The sequence below is a fragment of the Xiphias gladius genome, chromosome 1 (assembly GCF_016859285.1).
Source record: "Xiphias gladius isolate SHS-SW01 ecotype Sanya breed wild chromosome 1, ASM1685928v1, whole genome shotgun sequence".
Classification (NCBI taxonomy): domain Eukaryota; kingdom Metazoa; phylum Chordata; class Actinopteri; order Istiophoriformes; family Xiphiidae; genus Xiphias; species Xiphias gladius.
In genome coordinates this window covers 3311319-3337227 of record NC_053400.1, presented here as the reverse complement: position 1 = coordinate 3337227, position 25909 = coordinate 3311319, and the positions used below count along the sequence as shown (strand labels likewise).

At 38.4% G+C, this 25909-nt stretch overlaps 1 protein-coding gene across 1 annotated transcript in view; it reads left to right on the top strand.

Annotated features, from left to right (window-relative positions):
- The first annotated feature begins 229 nt into the window (after positions 1 to 229).
- The window catches only part of minar1 (membrane integral NOTCH2 associated receptor 1), a 38040-nt gene continuing 12360 nt past the window's right edge, over positions 230 to 25909 (top strand). Inside the window, exons 1-3 of the mRNA XM_040126445.1 lie at positions 230 to 309; positions 457 to 1363; positions 3494 to 4975. Of these exons, the coding sequence (XP_039982379.1) occupies positions 518 to 1363; positions 3494 to 4975 (2328 nt within the window). The 5' untranslated portion in view covers positions 230 to 309; positions 457 to 517. The remainder of the gene's footprint in view (positions 310 to 456; positions 1364 to 3493; positions 4976 to 25909) is intronic.

Here is a 25909-nt window from a genome sequence, read left to right as displayed (position 1 = left end):
ACTTATGGCTTTTGTTGGCTTTCTGGTGAGGGAATGCCGGGCTGTGCCGAGCTGATCGGATGATTCCCCGCTCCGTCTCCGACAACTCAGGGTGAGTGACGGTATGCAAATAGAACTGAAATAAGACTGAAACGTCCCTTTGTACGCGCCCTGCTCTATGAGAAGCTCTGCAGCTGCTGTTACTGTCGGAATCCAGGTGGAGTCAGTGTCAGCTGGTCCGGTTTTGAGGAGCAGGAGAAATTTCTGCTAGAAGGGTTTTTAACATCGATTACAGACCTCATTTTGACCGTGTGCAGTAAAACCAGCAAAGAACGTTTCATTTTGAATTGTTCTGTACTGTGACTGACTCCTGATCTTTTGTAATCTTTGATTTTGTGATGCTTTATTTTTGTCTTGTCAGGGGAAAAAAACCCAACAAATTAACAGTGAATGAACATTTCATTGTGTTGTTTCCAGGTGCCAAGCTTCTCTTGAGGTAGGACCTTTTCTGTAGGCCAGTTCCTGCCACCCAGCAGCCATGGACCCCCTACCAGAGTATTCTCAGTTCCTGGTCCGGATCCTGGAGGAGCTGGACACCAAGTACAACACCATGTCCTACCAGGACCTGTGTAAGTCCCTGTGTGTCCGCTTTGACCTGGTTCACCTGGCCAAGCTCCGCAGTCTGCTCTTCTACACGGCCTGCCTCGACCCTGCTTTCCCGGCCACACTCTTCAAGGACAAGATGCGCTGCTCCATAGAGGACCCGCAATCCAAGAAACTCATGGTGGCGGCAGACATCGTCACCATGTTCAACTTGATCCAGATGAATGGAGGCCTAGCCAAAGACAAGCTCCCCATGGGGCACAGACCCAAATTCCACAAGAACAAGTCAGTGGAGCTCTGCAGATCTGACAGTGATGCCTATAAGTATGAGGACTGTGACAGAGGGGTTGGTTACGAGCACATGGATCACCCCAGGGATGGACACCACCATCACCACCATCGTCACCATCGCCCCCAGCAGCACCCTGTGGCTCAGAGTGCCCCTCCCTGTCCTAAACTGTCCGAGTGCAATAACTGCCAACGGTTTATTCCCAGCTCAGACCATAACTTCCTTCTGGGGGTCAGCAAGGACTTGAAATGTAGAGCAGCCTCTCTGGACAAACTGCACCATCTGCCCCAGTACTCTAGCGGCAGTCCACCCTCTCCACCCTGCGAAATGCAGAGCACCTACTTTCCCATGGACATCGACAGCGAGTCCACCACTGACCAGGATTCCCTGCAGCACATCGGCCATCCAGAGCCCTTCTCTGTTCACTCCTGCATCCAGAAGAGGAACATCTTTAAGGAGGACTTTCACAACTTTGTGGCCTTCTCACCACAGGTTTGGTTTTGTAGGAGGCTGTTGAAAGACGTATGAGCGAGAGAGCTACTTTGATTTAATGTTAACGTACCTCTGCTTTTGCCATGGTGTGGAAGACTCACAAAAAGATAGTAAAAAGGGATTTTCATTAGCATATTTTGAAAAGAAACACACATTTGTGTGTGAGTCTAAGGAGAATAAATTCAGATTTCTATATAAAAAGTTTATAAGTCTACAAGTTACTTTTTCATGCATTTAATTAGTCATTTAGTGCATTTAGTATGTAAAAATCCTCCTAAGTAGTTACATATTAACTCATGCAGCCAAACATTTTTTCATATGACATATTTTGTCTGATCAACAATTAAAAACCCTTCAGAAATATTCAGTTTATAAAATAAGAAAAAAACAAACAAAAAAACAGTTTTTAATTGACTATTTTCAGCACTCTTTTTTTTACCAGATTACCAGAGTTGCCAGGAATCGGAGTCATAGAAATATCTATAGTGTACCTCTAGTGCTGTGTTCAACTTCATCTGAGTACACAATGAGGTGAAATGTTGTATGAACGGGTTTTATATGTCGAACCATGAATAATAATTAAAGTGTAACTGTTTAATATAATAATTAAGATTCCAGAAAATTCCAGCTGTAAAAACAGTTGTTACTGAAAATATCAATGTAAACTTAGATGCTACAAATATAAAAGACCTTCACTTGATAAATACTGTAAGAAGTTACTTTTTAATTAAATTGTTTAGAAACGTATATGTCGATATGTAACTTTGGTGGCGAAAATTTAGTACAGCCGTGATTACTTTCATCTGACATATGGTATAGTACACTCACTTCAGTAAACCGTGATAAAGTGAGAGCACATTTTGAAGTATGGCTTCTGGAGTGTACATCTGACATTCAGAATAAAGGCGCTTAATCTTCATTCTGAAAAAAAAACAAAAAACGGTTTTCTATGATGTAATGGAGCATTTAACTTTAATACCAGCTAAATGAAATTGTATTCAGAAAGATACTTAAGTAAAAGTACAGTAGTATTATCAAGAAAATGTATTTCAACTATCAAATGTTAAAGTTCTCATTATGCTGAATGGCACTATTCACAGTAGTATAATATAAAAAAATACTACATTACTGGAGTATCTTATAACATGTAAGCAGCATTTAATTTTGTAGCTGGTCAGTGTGGAGCTCATTTTAAGTACTTTATATGTACATGTGTATCAGTATGTGTTGGGTAAATTGATCTATAACAGTGCATCGCATTTTAATATGTTTATCATGTGTTTTGTGTTTGTAGCTTCTAGAGCTATTAGATAAATGGAGTGTAGTATAAAGTACAACATTTCCCATGAAATGTGCTCAAAAGAAGTGTAACCTAACATAAAGTGGAAAAGAAGTAAAGTACAACTACTTAAAAATACCGAAGCCCAGTTCTTGTATAAATTCACATGGTTACTTTCCATTGCTACAAAAAATAGGGGAAATACTGCAATATTCCATATCCTGTAGTTAATAGACTGAAGACAAAGAAGGTCATTGTACAGTTCCTTTTTGATTGTTAAAGGATAAGTTACATCTCCAAAAACATCTCCTAACCTGTATTTTATCCTAACATATAAATTATGCATACAGCAGTCGAGTAGGATTCTCACAGTGTCTACACAGTGTTAGTGTTCATACAGAGCTCGCATGTGTCTGTTATTTACAGCCTACAGGACAGGACATGTCTTACAATATTATATTTTTCTGACAACAGTTTTTAATTCCTGCTTTTAATTTAATGGATATAAATACCAAATTGCATCATAACACTAACCTACCACCCCTTTTGTTCCTGAAGGTCAGACGTTTTATTGAAGTCTCATTCTTCCCATGAACATGACTTGACTCAGTGCTTTTAAAAATATTTTTCCATTTGCAGTGTATCAATTCTTTCTTTCTCTCTCTGTACAGTATAGTAATCCATTTGCATTTTGTTTCTAACATACAGTATGACCCCTGAAGGGCTCCATAGCTTTGTGATATTTTTGTGTTTTTTTTTTTTCTTGATTCCATAGTACATTTTCTCTGCTGTCTTTGTTGTGCTAGTGTGTTTTAAAGCCAGCTCAGTCCCTGTCTGGGTTTCTGTTGTAGGTTATCACCACTGAATGCAAACCGGGCAGTAAGGCTGCTGAAGGCTACCACAGAAGGGAGCTGCACAAGCCTGCCACCTTCTTCAACCACAGCTTTGAACTGCCTTACAGTAACCCCTACTTTGAGCCAACACTCAACTCCCCTCTTCAGGACAGACGGAGGGTGAAGCATGAGAGCCTGGATGACTTACAGGCGTCCACATACTTTGGTCCAACCACAGTCTCTGAGTGCGTCAGCAGCAGGAAGCACAGTAATAAAGCAGGAAAGCAGCCGGCGTGGCCAGTAAAGAGCCTCAGTCTCAACACAGAAGAGGGGCCTCCAGACTTTGAGAGGTCATTTCTGAACAGCAAACCACTCAAAGAAAACCACCATCGCACTATCAGCATCATCAGCGCTGACACCGAGCAGCATTTTCAGAGCCCAAAGGAAAAGGCAATAGCTTCTCCTTCTGGCTTTGCAAAGAAAACTAACGGAATAAAAGCCAAGGATGTTTCATTGATAGCAAGTGGGCCTGTGGGTTTGGACAAAAGAGAGGCAGCCAAAAGGTTTAGAGACAAAAATCTGAACAGTCCATCCTTTCAGGGAGGGGACAGCTCTTCTAGCATTGGGACTCAAACAGAGCAGGCTGAGCAGAAGAAGGTGAAGGACTACCCAGCTAAGTACAGTGACAGAGAAAGACATGTCTTCAAACACTCTGATGAGGACTCTGAGATTGTTAGTGATGACATAAGTGACATTTTTCGTTTTCTGGATGACATGAGTGTTTGTGACTCTCTGGGCGTTGTCCAGTCGTCATGCTACAACAGTACTGGGTCTCTCTCTCAGGTAACTTTGAAGTCTGAGGGCGACAGCTCCCCTGAACGCAACACAGTCAAACTAGCCAAGTCCAAGCTGGACCGCCTCTTCCATTCACTGGAAAACACAGATGATGAGCTCAAATCGAGTGTGTGTAAGCTGGTGATGAGGATTGGTGAGATTGAGAAGAAGCTTGAGTCTCTGTCAGGGGTTCGCAGTGAGATTTCCCAGGTGCTCTCCAAACTCAACAAGCTGGATGAGAAGATCCAGGAACCTGAGGCCAATGGAAGACACAGGGAGGCGGCTTCTGCATCTGGGTGCAATGCCACCCCTGACAAGCCGCACCCACAGCCACAACCCCAACTTGACACCAACCTTTCACCTCGTTTTTTCCAGTGCCACACCACTGGCCACAATGTCAAAGTGGACAATGGCCCCATGGGGGAGTGGTGCTGCTCAGATGGGAGTAACAGTGATAGCATCAGGGTGAAAGCTCTGAAGAAGAGCATGCTCACCAGGAGGTCATCCCGCTCACTCAATGAGGAGAACAGTGCCACTGAGTCAAAGGTTGCCAGCATCACCAACTCTCCGCGGGACTGGAGGACAGTGTCCTACTCCTGCCACCCTGGGGATGAGGGCAAGGACAAGGACAGAGACAGCAAGGACAGACACCGGAAAGCCAAAGAGGTACAGACACTGTTTTAAAATTCACTTTTAATTAGGCAGAAACACACACAGTATTTGACCTATATAGAACACAAAGCACAGATTTAGTAAATGGAATAATTCAACAGAACAGATGCAGTACATCACATAACAGAGGAATCAAATATACATAAATGTTTATACTGTATGGGAACATACAGACAAAGAAAGTGAAAAAAACGAAAAATGTTGAATACAACGGGACACGAAATCATACAGGATGTTCTTTGTGCTGCATATAAAATTACTGTGTGGAGCAATATACAGTAATCTGTTGATTTTATATAATGTCTTGGACTTGTCTTTTATAGAGAAAGTGTTATTACATGTAGGGCCATTTAAGTGTCTTGGGCAGAAGGTTGACCATTAAAACTGCCAATACTAATCTTCTTAACTTTAACCACACATTTTTCTCCACTCTTGCAGTCAGTGAGGATATATAATGTCTTTATTGATAATTAACATCGATAATGCTGAACTTGGGTCAGTGACATGGGTGAGAAGTCATGTTTAACATCCGCTCCCCTTTGGGGGTTGTTCCAAGTTTTCAAGGAATCATTACATCACTGCCTGATGGCTTTGTTGGTATAAAGATGGCATGCTTTAAGCTTTCAGTTAGAGATGTCCCGAGCCAGTCCTAAGGATCAGTAGGAACGGTCTAGACCTGCTCTATATGAAAAGTACCATGAGTTCTTCTGTTATGATTTGGCGCTATATAAATAAAATTGAGTTGAACTTATTGAATTTTTAATTCCAACAGCTCCAAAAGAGTGATACTGTTTATATCTCACTCACTTCTATCAGAAACCCCCTCTTCTTCTATGGTTCCACCTCTATCTGCTAACCTGGGTGTTAGAACATCCTACTGTCCAACCCTGTCCCCAAGACCTTCACCCGTTCATCTCCCTATTAAAACAGTTGTAACGAATAGGGTTACTTGTACACTTTGCCCAGCTAATCAGGTTTACAAACCCATCTTCTATACATAAATTGTACCACTGTCTCACCAACAGCCACTGCTTCTGCATCAAATACAGCTCCAGGCCCAATTACATCTAAAATGGCTCTTTTCAATATGAGATCTCTTACCAATAAAACTTATTTTAATTATTTTATTTTATTTGCCGACTTAGGTGTTATTTTTTTAACTGACTCTTGGTTACAAAATAAGGAACTACTACCAGCTTCTTGAACAGTGTCCTCCTGACTTTAATTAAGTGGTCGTGGTGGTGGCCTTGTGAGTGTCTTTAAGAATTATCTCAAATGCCATTAGTTACCATGTAATGGATTTATTGTCTCCTCTTGATCATATTTACTTACATTTATCACCCTCCAAAATCTATCAGCAGCTTTTTAGTAAAATTCCCTGAATTTTTATCTGCACTTGTTTTAAAGTATAAATAGCATTGTTCTTTGGGGTAATTTAATATTCATGTTGATGACTCCTCTAGTGTTCATGCTGCTTATTTTTTAAACATCACTACATCCTTTAACCTAATACAGTATGTTTGTGGACAAACACAGAACCGTGACCATACCTTGGATCTTGTTTTTACCCTGTGCGTGAGAGTTCCCGCCGTGGAATGAATAGACAATAGAAAATAGATCTCTTAAAGTCAGGTCCTACCCTACACAAAGAAAGCAGCCTTGGATAACATACATAACATAACATAGTATTTGTAGCTGTAAGTCGGAATGTAGGAAAGCAGAGTGGAGATGGAAGGAATCAGGTCAAATGTGCAAGAACACAATACTTCTCTGAATTTATGTCTGGCCATCAGCATAAACCCAGATTTTTATTTAAGACTGATGATAAACTGGTTAATCCAACTCCTTCTCGTGCCCCATCTGAAAGTGATGCTGATTGTGAAAATTTTTTATTTTATTTCGGGGATAAAGTAGAGTCCAACAGAGCTTCTGATACCCCTAACTGCATATATTTTAATGTCCATCACCCACCACAGAACACTTTAAATCAGTTGTCTCCCATTTGCTTGTCTGAGCTTTTAGAAATAATACCTTATGAAATTGTCTTCCAGGCAAGTTGATGTAATACCAAGAAAGTTTTTTCTCAAAGTCATTGCATCTATGGAGCCCTGTCCGCTGTCAGTTTTTAACAGTTCTTTATCTAATGGTTGTGTCCCAGATTACTTCAAAACCACCTGTATACAACCTTTTTAAAAAAAACCTGGGCTGGCAGATAACAGACAAATCTTCAAGCTGCCATTTTATATAAAAAAGTTTAGAAAAATACGTGTCTAAGCAATTGTTCTTAACAGCAGAAAACAATAACATTTTGGAAGAATTTCAGTCAGGCTTTTGCAAGCATCATAGCACTGAGACTGCCTTTCTCAGGGTGACTAATAACCTTTTAATGGCTGCTGATGACGGGATGTGCTCAGTCCTTGTTTTTCTGGACCTTAGTGCTGCCTTTGACAAAATCAATTACTGCATTTTGTAAGACAGACTGAGGCACTGGTTGTGACCATCTCGTACAGCTTTAAAATGGTTCTCTTCATACATGTTAAACAAGAGGTTCTGTGTCTCCATTAATAAGCACAGGTCATCTTTTTCTCCTGTCAATTATGCCGTCCCTCAGGTCAGTTTTGGGACCAATTTTATTTTCTCTGTACATGCTTCCTCTAGCACATATTATCCCTGGAGATGGTGTTTCCTTTCATTGTTATGCAGGTAACATGCATATGTATCTGTCTGTGAGAGCCACAGATCCTGGCATGCTGAGTTAACTACACGACTTCCTATGAGATGTCAAAAACTGGATGTCACAAAATTTTCTGCAGCTTAACTTGAGCAAAACAGAGATTGTCGTAATTGGTTCCCAGCACATAGCAAAACAAACCTGCCATCTGCTAGTTCTCTGTTGGATACCATTAAGCCTTTTGCAAAGAATCTTGGCGTTTGGTTTAATAGTAATTTAAACTTCGAGCAGTACACCACAAAACTTGCGCAGTTTTGTTTTTATTATTTTAGAAATATGTCCAAAATGCAACCTATTTTCAAAGATAGAGAACATTTTACATGTGTTCATATCCTCACACCTCAACTATTGCAATAGTTAATTAGCTTCAACCAAAAATCGATAATTGCCTCAACCAAAAATCTACTAATTGGCTCCAGACTGTAATGAACTCAGCAGCTAGGCTTTTAACAAGATTCAAGAGAAGTGACCATATCTCTTATTTTTTAGCCTCCTTGCACTGGCTCCCAATATGTTTTAGAATTGATTAAAAGAGCTTACTGTTGACTTTTAAGGCTCTTTGTGGCCTCTTTCTGTGCTATATATCTGACCTCAGTCTTATACGAGCCAGTATGTAGCCTGAGATCTGGCAGAGGTCTTTTATCTTTCCCCAAAACATGCCTGAAACCTAGAGGTGCCAAAACTTTCCCAGCCAAAGCCCCGAAGCTATGGAACGAGCTGCCTAGGGAAATCAGGTCAACAGAATCAGTGACCTCTCTTAAAGCTCTTCTCAAAACATACTTTTAGTGGTTAACTTTTTCCTGATTTTACCTGAATTTTATTGACTGCTCTTTTGCCGGGGACATTGTAATTGGTTTTGTTTTTTTATTTATTTATTACTCAGAAATTGTTTTTATGATCTGCTTGTTTTGAAGTTATTGCCTTGTGTGGAGCACTTTGTAATGTGGTTGCTCTATAAATAGAGATTATTATTATAATTATTATTTACACATCCAGCAGACAGGACAACATTAGCATTCAGTTGGAGTCATATCTGTCTCCATATGATGAATTTAAGTCCAATATTTACTCTCCTTATAGCTCTCTTTTGGTCTCCACCAACTCACTAACCAAATTATTTTAAACTGAAATGATATCAATAGACTCAGCGCCTACCAGCTTGCACCTGCCCATATTCATATGATTTCCGAAAATAGAACTATATCAACTGGTGATCCCAGCACAAGAACTATTGCAGAATATACACTAAGCCTCAAGCCTCCAGTTGACTGGGACACTACAGCCCTAGTTGCTACTGTTGCCTGTCTGCTGTTTTGTGCTAGACAGGTAGTGAACACTGGGTTTATCAAAGCTTTCTCACTAAAAACAGTTGTCTGCTGCTGCTGGTGGAAACCAGGCTGATGAGAGCCCAATAAAGTTGGCGGTGTAAAACCAAAACAATGAGCTGAAAGATGTTATAACGCTCTGTGATACTGCAGGGAACTGCAGAGTTGGTGATAGTTCTTTGCAGATTACTCATTTCATGCATCAAGTTTTACATTATGCACAGCCATTTAATCTATTTAAAATACTTGTGCAGCTTTGAAGCTGTCAGTGTTGATCTTTTTAACTATATAACTAAACAGTTTATTTTTCTCAAAAGATGAAGGGTCAGGGGCAAATAAATTAAAATCCTTGCTCTTTGCGCTTGAAGATAGTTTATGCTTTTATTGATGATGCTGATGTTGAGATTACATCAGCGGGGGTTAGTGAAGTGAATGACAAATCATGTTTAAGGATTTGTTTGGCTGGTCAGATTGTGTTGATGGACAGTAGGAATGGGAGATAGGGGTAACGTCTGTCACTATATGTATATAATTTTACGCCATGCCATCAATATATTTTGTGAAATAGTCAAATTTCTGTAAAATAGCGCTGCCATAACTGGCTAAAAATGATGTTGATTATTCCTTCTGAAGGAAACACATATGCTCAAACCATCTGAATATCAGTTATTGCGCATTAAATCCGTAAGAGGGCAAACCAATACAACAAGAGACATAACTACTTGGGTGCATATTTTCGAGATGTGCTCTCAGGTTGCTAGTGCTGGAGTGGTAGGCTAACTGTAGCCTACTTAATTTGCATGCAACTTTATCTCGAGGTTCCACAATTTTGCCATCTGCTGACCAAAAAGGCATTTGCAAACAGGGCTTTTTAGATTATTTGGAGTGCAAATCACTCTCTCTGCGGCTGAGTTGGGTTGTGAACTCGCTGCTATCATTACCACACGGTTGTTGTTAAATCATTTGCTCATTTCAGCTTAACCTGCATTTCATTTTCATTCAACGAAAGTGATGTTTCAGATTTCTGTCCGTCATGTAGTGGTTCAAGCGGTCCAGGCCCCCTTGAGAACTCACAAGGCAGACAGCCGTGCTAGCGCTACTTTTTTTTTTCACAATCAAATATTAATTTTCACAATTGATTGTCTGTTTTTGTACAATTCGATTATATAATCAAATTTAGAATATTTGTAGACAGCCCAATTGTAACATCAGTTGAGAAGCTGGCAGGAATGTCTATTTTTGGTTAATCCAGCAAATTAGATAGCTGACAAATCAATGTATTTCAACACACTGATGCAAAAATGAGAATTCAAAAAAAGGCATCAATAAAATATTCCTGCACATTGATTTGTAAAAAATCTCTGACTGTTCACAAATTTATATCATAACACCGTAAATATTGTAATATAACAGTAATGGGTGCTTGGCTCTATTTGAGGTATCCAGACTTGTTAGACTTATATGTTGTTAGAGAACGTTGTTACTCTCTTTGTTCATTAAGTTGAAATTCTCAGTCACTGAGATAATTTTTGTAATTTAAAAATAAGTGAAAAATCATAGTGTTTCTTTCCACTTGGGTTATCAAAAAGACTGAAGGAAGTGCTGAGAAGATTAGTTGATTAATTGCGTAATTAAAAACCGGTAACTTGTTTTAATGTTTGGGCTGATCGGTGTGTATCATTGTAAACTGAATATCTTTGGGTTTTGCACTGGTGGTCAGACAAAACAAGATATTTGAACATGCCACCTAAGCCTATGGGAAACTATGAAATTTTCCTCTTTTTTTGACATTTTATCAACTTAATCATTAATCATCCAAAAAATAATCAGCAGATTAATAAATAATGAGCGTAATCATTAGTTGTAGCCTAGCTGAAAATAAAAAATCGTGTTATCTTCTATTGCCAAGTTGGCTTGAGTAATATAAAATACAGAATTTATGGGATTAAAAAGCACTTCCATTTTCAAATAAGACAGCAGCTGTGTTGAGATACACCAACAGATTCCAGTGTTTATTCGTAGTTGAAATGTAAAAGGAGCTATTGCCTCGTGGCTACTTTGGCATCTTTCACAGCCAAGAGATACATTCACTGTCATTCAATGAGAAGAGGAATTAATCCTGTTAAATTAGTGAGACTAAAAATGGCCAAGTGGACAGGATGCAGCTTGGCCATCCAAGTACAGCTCAGGAAAATGTGATTACTTTGTTCAAAGCTGATAAGTAGATAAAAAAAATCCCATTTGGTTTATTTATGGTACTTTTCTGTATCAAGAGTGTAGCTGTTTGGTTCCGAAAATGGATATACCAATTGGAAACTACAGTTTATGATGCAGATATATCTTCAGTACGAAGAAAATAAACAGCTTTGAGAATACTCTTGCTGCTCTATGTTTTATTTTAAATCGATTGCTGCAGTTTGGGAAATACAGTTATTTGGTTTCTTTCAGTGATTCAGATATTCAGACTGATATCAGTCTTGTATCTTGTTTATTTAACCCCCACATGAAGATGATTCTTAGAAAAGACAATTTGTGGTTTTAGGGGGAGGCATATACTGGAACCATTTCCTGACAAACAACAGTTCATCTGCACCCAACACTTTCTGTGCTAAATGTACAGCCATAGGTGCCAATAATGTGAGTGCTTGGGATCTTGGGCACCCTTGTGTAATAGTGAGCACTAATGCTAAAATCATACTGTGGCAAGACCACGTTTCAGTGGTGTCATTCAGCTCACACAGCATGTCGTTTTGCGTATTCTTGTTAACCTGCTGTCTTAATTGGCTCTAGGAAATGCGCATTAATCAAGCCCACAACAACTCACTATAAATGAGGCCTTTGCAAAGTAAGGTACGCAAATTAACAAATCCTGTCCATTAACTGTCACAGTTTTGGAAAAATCTGTTCTTAATACGAAGTAAAAAGGACACAGGTAGAAGCTGAAGTGACTTGCAGTCAAGTTGACCAGTCAAGTGACAGCAATGCCAGTCAGTCGACATCATGTTACCCTAATGGTATCAATTGTACTCTAGCTTCTATGGACTGATCTGAGCTAAGTGTATGGTGGGTGTGTGAATGTGAGCCTGTGTGTGTGTATGAATACAGTTTGACTCTACGTAAGTATTTTGGTGAAAGCCACTCAGGTCTTTATTGTTTGTGCTAATTATTCTGTATTCTATAGTATTGATTTGACTTTATTGGTGGTAGTTTGGTTATCCTTTGTTGAGAGATGAGGCAGTTGTATTGACAGACAAACTGATTGACCTAATGCTAGATGATGATGTGGCAGCAGTTGTACATTTGTTGCTTGTACATAAGTGTTTGCGAGACTTGCTGTTCAGATGCAATGCTAATCTCTGCTGTTCTGACAGCAACCCTGTCTCCTAAAAAATTAAGTTTATATAGTAGTAAACTGTTTTCCCAATTATGTTGTGCGGCAAACGTAATCGCTGGCTGAATTATGTTCAGAGGCAATGTATTTTTTGAATATGAAAACTACATTTATGACCAACAAAAGAATGGCTAAGGGATGGCAGATGTACAAGGTGCAGGACTGCCACGCCGGAGACCATGTTTTGCATCCTGACTCCCATCTGTGCACTTTGAGTAAGATTAGGGAACGATCGTGGTTTGGGTTAAATGTAAACAAACACTTGCAAACAAACTGCTTGCTGTCACTGTGGTCTTAATTTACCTGCACGGGCCACACAAGTAGAGCCAATATGTGTCAATCGCTGCATTACAACTAACACTGTCGTCATCTTTCTTCGTGAAATGAGGCCACGGTTTTGACCATTTCCTCCTCTCTGCCATAACTCCTTCTTGTTGCAAGTTTCCTGCCATGTAGACACATGAGTTTGACGTTACTGTTTTGCAATGAAGAACTTTCAGAAAAACAATCTGGCATTGATAAATGGGCATGATAAGCTCGGAGTCATATGATTCTGATGCTTTAGACAATTTGAAACTCGTTCTCAACTGGAACCGGTTCTCGATTCCCATCCTTAGTTAATTAACATCTATCATTATGTTAATATAAAACATAATCCAATAAGTCTATGCTTCCCTTTTTGCTGTTGCAAATTAGTTATATATAAACACAATTTCTAAGAGATAGGGTTGACAGATGCCAGACAGTTTTTAAGGATACTATTCTATAAAAGATTATGACATGTATCTCTGGCACTTCTGGTGGCTCCGACAGCTGCCAGCGACATGCCACGGCAGGTTTTGCAGTTTAAGGCACCTGCTGGTGTGATGTCATGGCAGCTGGCACTGTTGAAGGCACCTGTCAATGAGATGCCACGGTAGCTGCCACTGTTCCGACAGATACCAGACAGATTTGGAGGATGCCTTTCTAAACAAACTGACTCACATAGTTGTGATAAGTAATCACATTAGACTACATTTTTAATAAAAACATATCGCAATATACTGTACAATGCTTTTTTTTTTAACATTGCAACAGAAGAAAGATTTCAGGGTGTGTTTCTTTTTAAGTTATACAAGTTGGAAAATAACCACTTAAAATTGAGCCTACGGAAGGCAGTTGTTTCAATATTTCGGCTATTAGTCCTTTTCATAGTCAAGTCTTCATCAACAAAAGCAGAAGTTCATTAAAGAGCTCTGATAGTAAGAAATTCATAGGCTACAGAAGCAGAAGTCATCAGATTAAAAAATCAAGAGAAATGGCATGGTATGTCTATACACAAGAGCAAGTTATAATACTTTATTGTTTATGAATAAAAAAACAGTCTTTGGCTACTCTCCATTGACTTGAATAAAAATATTCATTATCCCCCACCAACCATTTATACCAAAACTGCAATGAGGACAAGGTCATCATCACTCTCTTCTCTGAAAAACAAATTCCAGGAACAACAGTTTCCAATAAGCCTATCTCAGACACTGAGAAACAGATGTCACAACTGGACAGTCTGGCATCAAACGTTACAGTGACCCTCATGAGTTATTAAAGGAGCCAATTCAAAGGTGATTCAGCAATTATTCATATACATTTCAGTTAATTCTACTACATTTGTTATTAATTCAAGTCATCTATATATGAATATGTACAGTGGCTTCAGAAAGTATTCAGACTCCTTGACTTTTTGCATACAGTTTTGTGTTGTAGATTTAATTTTAAATAGATAAAATTGTAATTTTTGTCCACAACTCTACATTGAATAACCCAATAATAACAAATTGAAATCATGTTTTTTGTTTTAATTATCCTTGAGATGTGTCCAGGACTTGATTGAGCATGATAATCACTGGGTTATCTTATTTTTACGTTTTAGAATTATTAGAAGCATCGGAGGTATTATTTCATTTCAACATTAACAGACATTTTTTGAACTTTACTATATTATTTGCACCAGGGGAATCTTAGTATTTGTTTCTCTGCTATATAGTAAAAAGGTCAGCCAGTAAATACCATTAACAATGTTTACAATTCAAAAACCTCGTCTTTTTTGGATGTCACTATAGAAGACCATTTGCACAGACTTTTAGCTCAAACATATCAGTGAGCGAGCCATTGTTGAGGATTGCTTTTAATGGAAAGTAGCTAAAGCCTTCTGTAAAATACGCTTGATTTTGGCAGATGACACACTAATTTGCATATCAGTGACATCACTACATATATATTTAATAAAAGATTTAAGGAAATAAAAGTTAAAAAAATTAAGTCAAACCAAAGTTATATTTCAGAGATTGATGCTTGTTTTCACCTTTTTTATCTCCATAAAAATATCATTTTTATGCATATTTTTATTTAATGGTGGTTTATGGGAAAGTGCATAAAACCATCAATACTTCAAACACTATACATGCTAAAGAAATCATACTTGGTAAATAAATGTCCCATGGGGAAGTGCTCAACATATTGAAAGATTTTATCAAGACCCGCCATGTGGCCAGTATTGAAGCCCGTTATGCTTTGCTAATATCTTGTGAACTGTGAGGAGAAGGAGAAAAATTATTTTTGCTATTGATTTTTTGGATGAAGACAAACAGAATTATAATCATATTCTTTCATATTTCACCCTATCTTCACCAAGCGTGATACATGACATATTTGAATGACCCAAAACACATACATTTTTTTATGAATATCACGTACCATTAATCTGTATCTGATTACAGAAATTTTGAAGGCATGGCCAAATACACAAGAACTGCCATAACTGTTAAATGCATCATCCAATTGTAACTAAGTTTGGGAAACCTGTACACTCAGGGACACCAGACAAGTCTTCACATTTCATAAAATCAAGTTTGGTGTAAACATTTTACCCCTGACCATGTACTTTATATATTCAGATAACACACATATATTCACAATAATTTCAGATGTTGCAGTTGAGACGTTTCCAGATTTCATAGAGCAAAACCACTGCCCTAAAGTGTTGTCAAATGGAACCATTTGTGGCTCAGCAAACACAGACTTGGACTCAGAAGCAGGATTTAGAGACCAGGCAGACAAAATAGAAAGTTCAAGTTTAGTCGTAGTGAAATATAGGCAAAGAACAAAACCAGGCAGACAAGCAAAGACAGGCAAACTAATCCAAAATGGATTGGGCAGAAGATTAGGAGTTCAAAAGGCAAACGTGGTCTGAACAAGCAAGGTTTCCAGGCAGGCAGGTAACAGATGGTTCAAAAGCTATGGTAGAAGCACAAAAGACAATCTGGCAAGGAGGGAACGAGTGTGTCAGGTATGTATACTATGGGGCTCATGGGGAAGTGGGAACAGGTGTGTGAGTGGACGGGGAAGGTCATGTGATGGCGAATGGCAGGAACAAAGACGTTACTGCAGGGCAGATTGGAGTGGCTGGATCTGAAATGACAGGAGTGTTAGTGCAGGAAAAAAGGCACACAAGGCAAATGTGTGGGTAATGTGACCCTAGCCATATCCTGAACCCCAATCCATTTTGGCTAGTAACTCATGAACTGTGAGGTGCCGACAAAGGTTCCCCCTGAGCATATATTCGACCTATTGGTGTGCGGTACTAATAGCTCCACCGTGTAGTAAATCAGGGTATGGTAACCCTAACCCTAGGACTTTTTGACTAATAACTTTTGAACTATTAGGCACCGATAAAAAGTTCTTGAACCAGCAGCAGCACTCCCATCACTCATGAATTTCCTTCAGGAAATTTTGTCTGTTGTGTCAGGTATCAGTTGTATATCTACGTTGTATCTGCTTAAGCTAACCTGGCCCTGCATTCTTAATGTGTTGTCAGATGATGTCTAAGTTGGGGATGCTGGAGATAGAGATTTAAAGTTGATTAATAGTACTCAGGCATCCTTGTGCTCAATCATTACAACCTTTATCCAGTCTAGCAGGAATAAATGCTATGGATCATGTCCATTGGAAGTCCAATTTTTTTTGTTTACACATTCGTTCTGTTTGTTAATTTTCTGTTTTCTGAAAGATTTAAGAGCAGAACTGATATGAACATACCTTGACTGAGCTTTGTCCCATATGCCTATTTAGTCTAAGTCTAACTTAATACACAACACCAAAATTTTAAATTTAACAGCCAAATAATAATTCCTTAGTGCTAGATGACTTTCAGTGTTAGCCTTGACCTTGTGTTTTGCCATATGAACCCAGTAAAAATTCTGTCAAGCATTTTGAAAGTGAACATAGGAACTGTAATAGTGTAAGTGGAGCACTAAAGAGAAAAAGGAACCTCTGCAGAATATTCATTGTCATCAGTTTAATAACGCCAATAAAAGACAGCAGCAGTTTTGGTTGTGTTTTATTGGCTTTGTTCACTTTAACCTTAGTTTGACTCACTTATATCCACTAGCTGTAACCTAAACTCAAAATGCCAATGTCAATGTAAGTGTTGCCAAATCTGCAACAGTTTGGTTTATGTTATGTGTTTCACCTGTCTGCAGTCATCTAAGTCATTCTTTTTCAAGTGTGAATCCTTAATCCAGGGCCTACCAGTCCTAAAGAAATGTACGTGTGAAAAATCCTTGAAGTCCCAAGGCGTGAGGACAGGATAATTTTATTAATGTTGCAATTTCCTGCATTACTTTATGCTGACTCGGTAAATAACAGTTTAGTTGCTTTCTTTTGACTGGACGGCATCCAATCAAAAGACAATGTAACATTGTATCTCTCTTTCATGGTATTATCAGCTTCAGTTGCAGCCATTATTTTCCAGTGCCATGATGAGTTAAACCCCTCGGACTGTAAGAGAGTCTAAAGCATCATTATGTCCTCAACTCAGTCAGTCATTAGCTCCCAATCCCACGATCATTTCCTCTACAAGCCCATTTTCAGCCCTTCTTTGTATCATCCTCACCCATTGGACTGTTGACAAGATGGAGGCCAGCCAGAGTCTCTCTCTGCCTCACATTTTTATTTTCCATCTCCACTGTGGGAGCCATGTTGCCGGTACACACAGCCATGCAACTTTTATTTTACCCTCTGATTATTGTGCTCATATGTTGGTCCTCCAATGGTTGGAAGTAAATATCCTGAAGCTGAGTTAGTTGCATCTTGAGAGATGCTTTGTTGATTTATTTTTGTTTACCTGCTTGACTCTCAACTATTGATAAAAAGCTTGTCATAAATAAAATTGCCCAGATATTTATGATCAGAAACTCTCTCAGTCTCTGAAACACTGATCTGGGCATTCACCTTCTGAAGTCATTAATGGTGTGTATTTTTTCGTACAGTCATGATCGACCCATCTCAGTGACTCTTTACCTGCATGCTGTTTTTCCTGTTTTATTTTGAAATTAATTCGTTATGTGTCTCTCTGGTTGTTTTGCTTCCTGTCTTTGTGTTTTCCTACCTTTAAGGATTGCTTGCCCCGCCCTATTTAGTTTCACCTGTGACCTATTGTCTTCCCCTCACTAATGTTCCCTTCACTCCTTGTCTGGTCGTCTGTTGTTGTTGCCATGTTCGCTCCCTCCTGTTTCTTCCTAAATGGGATTGTCAGTTTTGTTCCTGGTTTTGTTCCTTAGATGTCCTCAAGTTTATTTTTCTACCACCCGTAATACTGGATGTTGTCTGCCATCTTCCTGGTTTCTGAGCCCCTGCTTCGTTTTGGCAAACTCTATACTTCCTTCATGTTTTCCTGTTGTCTTGATAAATTCAGTGGAATCTACTTTTCCGCACAAATTCCATCAGTACAACAACAGGGTCATGACAGTCACCACTCTGCTGCTCTCTTTTTTAGTACAAATTTTGTTTGCTCATTATTGCTCAATTATTTTCAGTCACGTCCATTTGTCCTTTCTCTGTGCTGTTAAGATACTGTGAATGAAACACTTCCTGCACTGATGTTACACATTAAGTCTTCCAGCGACTCATAGGGAATAATCTCCCCTGTAACTTTCCAAATTGGCGACTTTAAACCCGAAAGGATTAAATAAGGACCTTGATTTGAAGACATCATTTTAGAGTGCACTGGATTTTTTTAAAATAGGAAATGTATTTGTAAGGTCAGTTGCAGATTCTGCTGTAGAACTGAGTTAGGATTATCCATAAAAATTAAGAGATGGAAGAGATTGGAGTGTACTGTGTTTATAATGTGAAATAACAGGTTTAAAGAGTATGGAATTTGCTGCTTAGTTTTGAAAAAAATGGAAATTCAACATTTGATGGGTCAAGATGAAACTTGTATTTGTGAAGGAACATTTTTTAAAAGCTGGTTAATATGTTATGGTTTCGTATTCATAGTCATGTACCAATCAGGTGACTTGTAGAGCAGAGTAGGCAATCAACAGATGTGGTTTGTGCTAGCTAACCAAGGGCCTCTCACTCGGCAGTCTGCCATTTTTTTCTTTTGCAATTGCAATATTAGCTGCTTGTTTCCATATTTGTAGCTGAAACTCAACTGTGCTGTTCTCTTGGAAGATGCAGTGACTTGATCATTCAGTGTTTGAGTCCAACACCAAGGAGAGCATCTACTGAAGTGTAAAGATTTTCCAATCAACTGGATGACGAGTCGATCTATAGAACCAAAGAGAAGGATTGTAAAGTGTGTTGCCTTCTGAAGATGGATTCCCTTCATCACTCCCTGATGTAGTAGGAGAGATGGTTACATTCTGATGATTGTTTCCCTTCCTTACCCGTATCACCAGACTTGATCCTTTCAGTATCTAGCCTCTTACTGCACTTTTGTATAATGTATATATGTAAAATTCATACTTCTCAAGTAACTTTTAATAGTGGGCAGTGGCGGGATTAGAAACAAACTCTTGTATTTCAAACCAATCAACTAAGAGGGCTTTGGCTTTCTGATATCCTCAATTCAAACCACCTGCCATAACCTTAATAATTCCTACATCAAACATATGCTATGGAGCAAGCAAAAGTTATAAATAACAAGATAGTTAAACAATGGTGTGGTTTTTCAAATAAATTTTTACAGCATGTTTCCAAGCTCTGCTTTCAGACACAACATCACTGTGCTGCTGTGCTGCAGAAAACTGTGTGTTCAGACTCCAAAATAAGTATTTGACAGAATGTGGTGGAACAAAGGATTTTCAGTTCAACATCAACCAACATGAGCACAATATTTATATATATGTATATGAGGTGATACCTGAGACACATCCAGCTCCTAAATCTACAAAATGACAGTGCTGGCAGCTATTGGCAGCTGCTCGCGGTCTAGGATTCTACTTATGTATACGGTATTCAACATTGCACGTTGTCAACTAAACATCTACTCATCAAAATGTATGTGGTTCAGTTAAATGATATAACTCGGAGCTGGTGAAGGCCAGCATTGAAGATGTGCAGTCTTTGAAGATAAATAAGGCCTCCAACTGACACATTCAGTGGCTTCAGAAAGTACTCAGACCCTTTCACTTTTTGCGAATTTCATTGTGTTGTAGATTTCGGAGATTCACTCCTCCCAGTTTAAATATGGTTGGGCTGAAGTCTTGAATTCATTGGCTAGTCTAGAATATTTGAGAGTGGAATCAAAGGTATGGAAGTTTTCAATGGATTGTATTCCACATATGTTTAACATAATCCACCATATTTCACTATGCACAAACATGTTTTTTTGGGTTTTTTTATGTGTTGTGTAAAGTCATATCCAAAAAAATATGGAGCAATTTGCAAATATGCATACCTCACTCTGTAAACACACATTTTAATTTCACATACAGGTGATATAGGTTTTACAAATCTAAACAGTTTCACCACCAATATACATGTAAGGTGATATTTGCGCATTTGTGGATTCATTTGTAAAAGTGAAACAAAGTTTGTGTCATTTTTGCGGGCCACGTGACATGTGACTTCCCTCGTATTTGTTTGATTTTTGTCCCATTCATACTGCAGCTGATCTGTAGAAAAAAATCCAAAAATGTGAGGTGCAATTACTAGGTACACCAGCAGGTGCCGAAATTTCGTCACTTGAGCTGATGGAACTACAATCTGTAGTAGAAGAAGGTTAAAACATGAATCTCCCCCAGCTGCAGACATTTTCCCCCATCAAAGTGGATTCTTTTGATTAAAAATACATGCCGGACACCCTGCAAAAGGTCAGCTCTGGCACTGAATATGTCAGCCTAGCCTAGTGGCCTTACCTACCTCCGGCATTGTTTTTAGCCTAGCAGCTAAGTGGGAACCAGTCGTCATGACATCATGCTACCTCTAGCCCTGACATTTGGATGCCAAAGCTGTGTACAGCCAGAAAATCTCTGGGCTCGAAGGGAGGACATCAGCCTTTGTAAATTCTAATATAAAAACCAGTATCAAGGGTTGTCTCAAAAATGGCCACTGTGCACAAATAAAGGAAGGTTGCCAATAACAGCAAAAAACAGAGAGGGAATTACCTGAAGTTTACTAGAGCATTTCACGTGGTGAACTTAGTATAATGTACATTTCCACAGCACTAATTCGATCAGTACAACAGATTCATGTTATAGTCACGACTCTGCGAGTTTCTTGAGAAGTCATTTCTTCTTCTTTGAATAAGAATCCTTTGTTGTCCTGTACGTTTTTCCACACAGGAAATTTGTTCCCAACATTTAACACATCCGTGGGTAATTTCAGGAAATGGACATTACACTGATTTTATCAAGACAACAGGTAAATATGAAAGAGGCTTTGAGTTTATATTAACTGAGAAACGGGAAATTAGAAATAAAGGCCAGTCTCTAATATAACCCACTGAGGTAATTAAAACCACTCCACTTTTTTAAGATTTACCATATCAGAAACAAAATTTTCTTCGCAATATTACAAGCAGATTATGAAAGTCTGACTTTTTTTGCCCTGTCTGACATTTGTGCATAAAACTACATGTTTTACCAGAGTGCACTAACTGGTACCAGAAAATATCATGAGTTACGTATGGAATATTTTAAAAATATTATATTGATGTTAGGAATCAACATTGATAATTTTAAAAAAGGTTCAATGTAAAGTCACTCAACAGATATATTTTAGGAGAATTAAACAGGCACTGAAATGATACGATATAATTTATTTTTTCATGTTTTAGTATTTGTTACCACTTAGATTTTTTACACAGTCCTGCTAAATAATATAACAAATCTCAAGCTGCCTTTATTAAATATGTAATATTTGTCATTATCAATAACATTTCACTTTAAGGCTTGATATTTTTAGGCACACTTAATGAAAGAAGATATTCAGACAGTGTAGTGGACACATTTACTTATTCTCAGTCGATGCAATGAGTTTGTCCTCAGATTTTTGTCAGCAGCAAGAAGTAGTTTGTGCTGAATTTTTACAGTTAAAGTTCAATCAAGCTGTGATGAGGTTTATGATATCACTAGCTCATATGGCTAGTTTAGGAATAACCCATTCTTATTTTTAATTAGACCCTACCCATGGAAAATAATCATTACCTGTACTTTTTTGACACAGCATGTGATATTAAAGAATTTTCTCTTTGTGGTGCAGAGGAGAGCAGCCTCTCCAGTCTGGTATGAGAGCAGGCAGTCAAAAAGCACAAAAAAATCAAATAAAATTTAAAAAACCAGCGGGACTCAGTCGAGCCCGAAGACTGTAATACACAAGATGGGTGGCTGAAACCAAGAGTTGAGTACAATGTATTTTTCAACATGTGTTTTAAGATTAACTGTTTTTATGAGCATGGTATGCCCCTTTCATGGAACATCTCATGAATGGAAAAATTAAGCCATGCCCACTCATAATTAACTGCACACCACACTGTCAGCATGAAAGCCAAGCAAATATCTGTTGTGTTTAAGTGTCCTTCATAAAAACATCATTATTATAACCTATATAATAATCTAATTATTTTACACTTTCCATTGGAGAAAACTGGCAGCTAAGTTTACATACACAGAAAAAAAAAACATTGTTTAGTGATTTTACAGTGGACCTTTTTTACAGTGAATCCTTTTTACAATTACCTATGATGTGATTAACTATTTACAAAACACCAGTAAATCACAAACAGGTGTCAGTATTACTGTGTACCTGGGATTCTCAAACTTTTTGGATATGCGGACTGGCAAGCTAGCAGAGTAGTCTTGTGCACTGGTGTCTAATATGGGTTTTTCTGCATTGTAGTCCCTCACTGAAAAACCCAGAATCTATGAATATGCAAATATATTGGGCACAAGACGTCTCCTACTTAAATGAAAAGTCTACTGTATTTTCAGCGTATACCTACGTTGTACACTATGGCAAAGCTGATCTTGAAGCGCCTCCTCAAAATTAAAACTACATGTCAAAGCTACAGTGACTTGATTTAATTTTGAGGAGGTACATTACATAGAGAAGGCAACAACTGATAAGTGTTGGAAGACACATGACACAAGACAGCATGGAAGACAAAAGGTGCACCAATCGTCTCCTTGCCATTTCCCCTGCAAAGTTTTACTTCAAGAAAAAAGTCACTCTTCATCACAAAGTGGATAAAAGGAAATCAGTACAATTAATTCATTTTATCTATCAATAATTGCATGAGAGTAGTCATCTTTTCAGAAGTTAAAGAAATAGTAGGACCCAAGGAAGTGCAGTGTGGACTGTGAAGGTTTTTGGATGAATAGTTCTCAAGAAACATAAAAAGAAATATGTAACGACAGTGGGTTAGTATTGTGGGGACTCAATCATGCAGCCAAAATCATCGTTATAGACAACGGCGTGGCGCAAAGAAGGCTGCGACCAGTCAAAGCACGGATTCCCCGGAAAACAAGCTGCAGCTTCAAAACCTGGCACAGGATCATCTAAAGTGTGGGACTATTTTAGACCCAAGCTCTGCAAATTGGAAATGGCTTATCACAGCAATACAACTGCTATGCATGGTCACTTGAAGCGAAAGTATCCCAGAGCACTGTTTAAGACCAGACGCAGCAACAGGAAGACAGCAGCGCTTTGTTTACTTTTTATTCCCATCCAAGCATGATATATTAGGATTATTAACAGGTGGATTAAGTAATTTATGCACTGCGCTGCTGTTACGATAACGTAACGTTACACCCTGTGTCACCCAACGTTATTCGCTTGTTGTATATTTTCTGTTTCCTTTACTGACCATTTAATAGTGAGAAAATGGCTTAAAATGACATTAAATTGTTTCAAACTTTTCCTTGCTGATGTAAAAATACATTTGCCAGTGATTTTCTTAACTCCATATTACTCCAGTGATGAAATAAATCAGTCAGACCAATTTTAAGCTTTAAGTCAAGTTCATAAGTAAAAATACTTATTTTCCACTTCAGGGAAAAGGGTTGCTATGACACACAGTGATTAGATTAATTTGCATTCATTTGCCAATTTATTAAGGACACCTAGATAAAACTAATGTAGTACAATACAACAAGCCTGCAAAAAATATTTAGCCCATCCCGTTTATATGAATTAAGGTTGACAAAATATTAGGAAGACCTCTCAGTTTGACCCAGTACAGTTTCACAGCACCAAAAATTACAGCCTCCCAAATGACCAATAAAATAAATCAACATCCTCTTAAACAAATTCAGTATAAATTGAAACTTTATACTGAATTTATTGGAGGCCTTTTGAATTATACTGCATCCGTTTTTACATTTTAATCAACAAAAGTAACCATCAGCGTCAGCTAGAAATGAGAAGCCTGCTCCTGGAATGTTACTAACTTTTGGTGAAAAAAGAACAGACACGTTGCTTTCAATTTTCAATGTAACATATTTTAATAATACAACAAATGAAAATGGAAAAAAATGGCATGGGTAAAATTATTAGGATCCTTAACCTAGTTTTTTTTTAACAATCACAGCAATTAAGCCACCTTGATGAGTTGTTTACACTTCTCAATCTGTACTTTGGCTCCGTCTTCTTGAGAAAGCTGCTCAAATTCTCCCAGGTTTGGTGGGTGCCTTCTCCCAACTGTGAGTTTCTGCTCTTTCTGTAGATGTTCAGTTGGATTGAAATCAGGACTCATAGCAGGCTGCTTCAGAACAGTCCATTGTTTTCTTCTCAGTCATTCATGGCTGCTTTTCGATTTATTTTTCTGATTATTAACCTGTTGGAGGAACAATGACCTACGACTGAGACAGAGCTCTCTGACACTGGGCAGTATGTTTCACTCCAGAATGGCTTGATAGTCTCATTTTGATGTTACCTTCACAAATTCACAGATGGTTGCAGATTTTCTCTCCGCCACCATTTAGATTTATCTGCATCTCTGACAGATGCACTATGAGGGTCAGGACAGGAGGTGCAGGTAAAAGACCAGCAGATACCAACTCGCCGATGATGTCAAACATTAGACTGGGGTCCCTACCAAACATTGCTCCAAAACTTGGCGTGCCTGCTGTAGATCCAGTTGTTGAATGTGTTCCTCATAGTAACAGGATACAAAGTGAAAAATAATTTTTACTGAGGGTCATAACATCTACAGCCTAAATAAAACAGCAGCTATTACATTAGGTGCAATGGGATATATTCATGTTTAGAAACAGACAATTACTAGACTGGTTACTTACACGTTCATATGTAATCCTCTGCATTTTTAAATTTTCCACACTAACTGTATAGACAAATATAGTTAAAATGTTGATCATCTTACAAAGCGAAAAATGTAAATAAGCTGCTAATTTACAGGCTTATCATCTATCTTGTTGTAGTAGCTAATGCACTAGTTAACGTTAGCTAAGTAAACGAGTCAGTATGAAGCTAATGTTACTCTACATTCAGAAACATTGTAACATTACTGTCACAGTTAGACTGTTTATTTCTAAATACACAGGTAACGAGGACCAAGTATCTAGTTAAAATATAACCAGACAGCAGTCACTGTAAAACATGTTATTTCTAGCTATGTGGAATGTTATTCATTATTCGTTCTTACCGGTGTGAATGGCATGTTGTATACCTGGCCTCTTCAGCTGCCCTGGTTAAAGGCCTCTGCGTGCGTGACAGCCTTGTCTCCGGGGAGGGGCTTTGGGGGCAGAACTTAAGTGCTGCGGTGAGGGAGGGGAAGGGACCTGGAAGTTGTGCTCTTCCAAATTCTCGAACAAAGTCTACCCTCTTTTCAGTCTCACCAACTGCACCATTGACAGTGTTAAACGTTGCCTCAACACAGCTATAAAACCTGAATCATGTTTTAGTTGCCAGGAACAGTTGCTGTAAAGAAACAAATGAAATACATTCACTGTGAACATTGTGCAAATACCTTCAGTATGAACATTTTATTATTTTCTTGAAACCAAAACAGTAGCCAGTTATATATGAGCACACTTGTTAGGAGACAGGGTTGACCATTAACATCCTGCAAACCTGCATTCAGCTGCTGGACTTTATTTCTGGAAATACTCTGCTCTATTTATTTGCTCTCCTTTCCATCTCCCCCATATTTGATTTGAACCTTGTCCCTCATTTATTTTCAAGTCTTGCTCACTTCCACT